Raw genomic sequence first — 1,214 nt, forward strand, 5'->3', positions numbered from 1 at the left:
CATAAGTTCCCACTTTAATCAAACTATATACAATACACCCACATAAATCAAACATGAACAAGTTACATTAATCGCAAATCAAACAATAACACAGTATCTCAAGCATATAATAAACGTGCACAATTTCAAAGCAAATGGTAGGAAGCTCAGTAAACTTGACCGTTTCCTGGTGTGTTCTGAATTTTTTAATTCTTGGCCTCAGGCTTGTGTGCGGGTTCTTCCTGGTAGGCTTTTAGATCATTGTCCTATTGTTATGGAGGTTGTGGACCTCAAACTCGGCCCTCGTCCTTTTCGTGTCTACAGTTCGTGGATTGGGCAGCCGGGTTTTGAGGAAGCTGTCAAAGAGGCCTCGGAGAAATTTGTTACTTTTGATCCGCCAGACGCTAGTCTTTCTTCTAAATTCGCCCATATTAGAGCTCGTCTTAAAATCTGGAGGGACGAATTCTTGAGCAAAGAAAAGGAATCTGTCAGTTTGGCTCTTTTGGAACTAGAGGTATTGGAAAGTGATATGGAAAATAGGGACCTCACAGAAGAAGAAGAATGGACGTTGGTGGAAAATAGGAAAATTGTGAAAGAATCAGATTATAGAAGAAATTTGGATCTCAAACAAAGAGCGCGTTCGAAGTGGGCTTTAGATGGTGATGAGAACTCCAAATTCTTTCATGCTTTGATTAATAATAGGAAGGCCTCCAACTTGATTCACGGCCTCAACATTGATGGTGTTTGGGGTTCGAAACCGGCGTTAATTAAAAAACAGGTTCTTTCGTTTTTTCAAGACAAATTTAGAGAAGTTGCTCTCAATCGTCCGGAGTTGGAATGTATGAATATTAAGAAGATTTCGGAAATGGATAGTAATTTTCTTATTGAGCCGTTCTCGGAGCATGAAATCAAAGAAGCAGTTTTTAATTGTGGTGACGAGAGAGCCATGGGTCCTGATGGGATGAATTTTAGATTCATCAAACATTTTTGGAGCTTATATTCAAAGACGATTTTGTGAGAATTTTCGGTTGGTTTTATACCCACGGTGAGATTTCTTTAGGTAGTGGGGCTTCATTTATTGCCCTTGTGCCTAAAGTTACTGATCCGGTTTCGCTTATTAACTATAGGCCAATTAATCTGGTGGGAGCAATAAGTAAGGTGATCTCAAAAGTTCTAGCCAATCGCATGAGGATGGTTCTTGACGGTGTTATATCAGAGTCTCAGTCGGCTTTCCT

At 39.9% G+C, this 1,214-nt stretch overlaps 1 protein-coding gene across 1 annotated transcript; it reads left to right on the plus strand.

The window, feature by feature from the left end:
- Positions 1-253: 253 nt before the first annotated feature.
- On the plus strand, positions 254-997 carry LOC110939553. The gene has a single exon (XM_022181108.1). It carries the CDS (start codon positions 254-256, stop codon positions 995-997), a length of 744 nt encoding a protein of 247 aa, XP_022036800.1.
- The last annotated feature ends 217 nt before the right edge of the window (positions 998-1,214 follow it).

Source organism: Helianthus annuus, chromosome 5 (genome assembly GCF_002127325.2).
Source record: "Helianthus annuus cultivar XRQ/B chromosome 5, HanXRQr2.0-SUNRISE, whole genome shotgun sequence".
In the NCBI taxonomy this organism is placed as follows: Eukaryota; Viridiplantae; Streptophyta; class Magnoliopsida; order Asterales; family Asteraceae; genus Helianthus; species Helianthus annuus.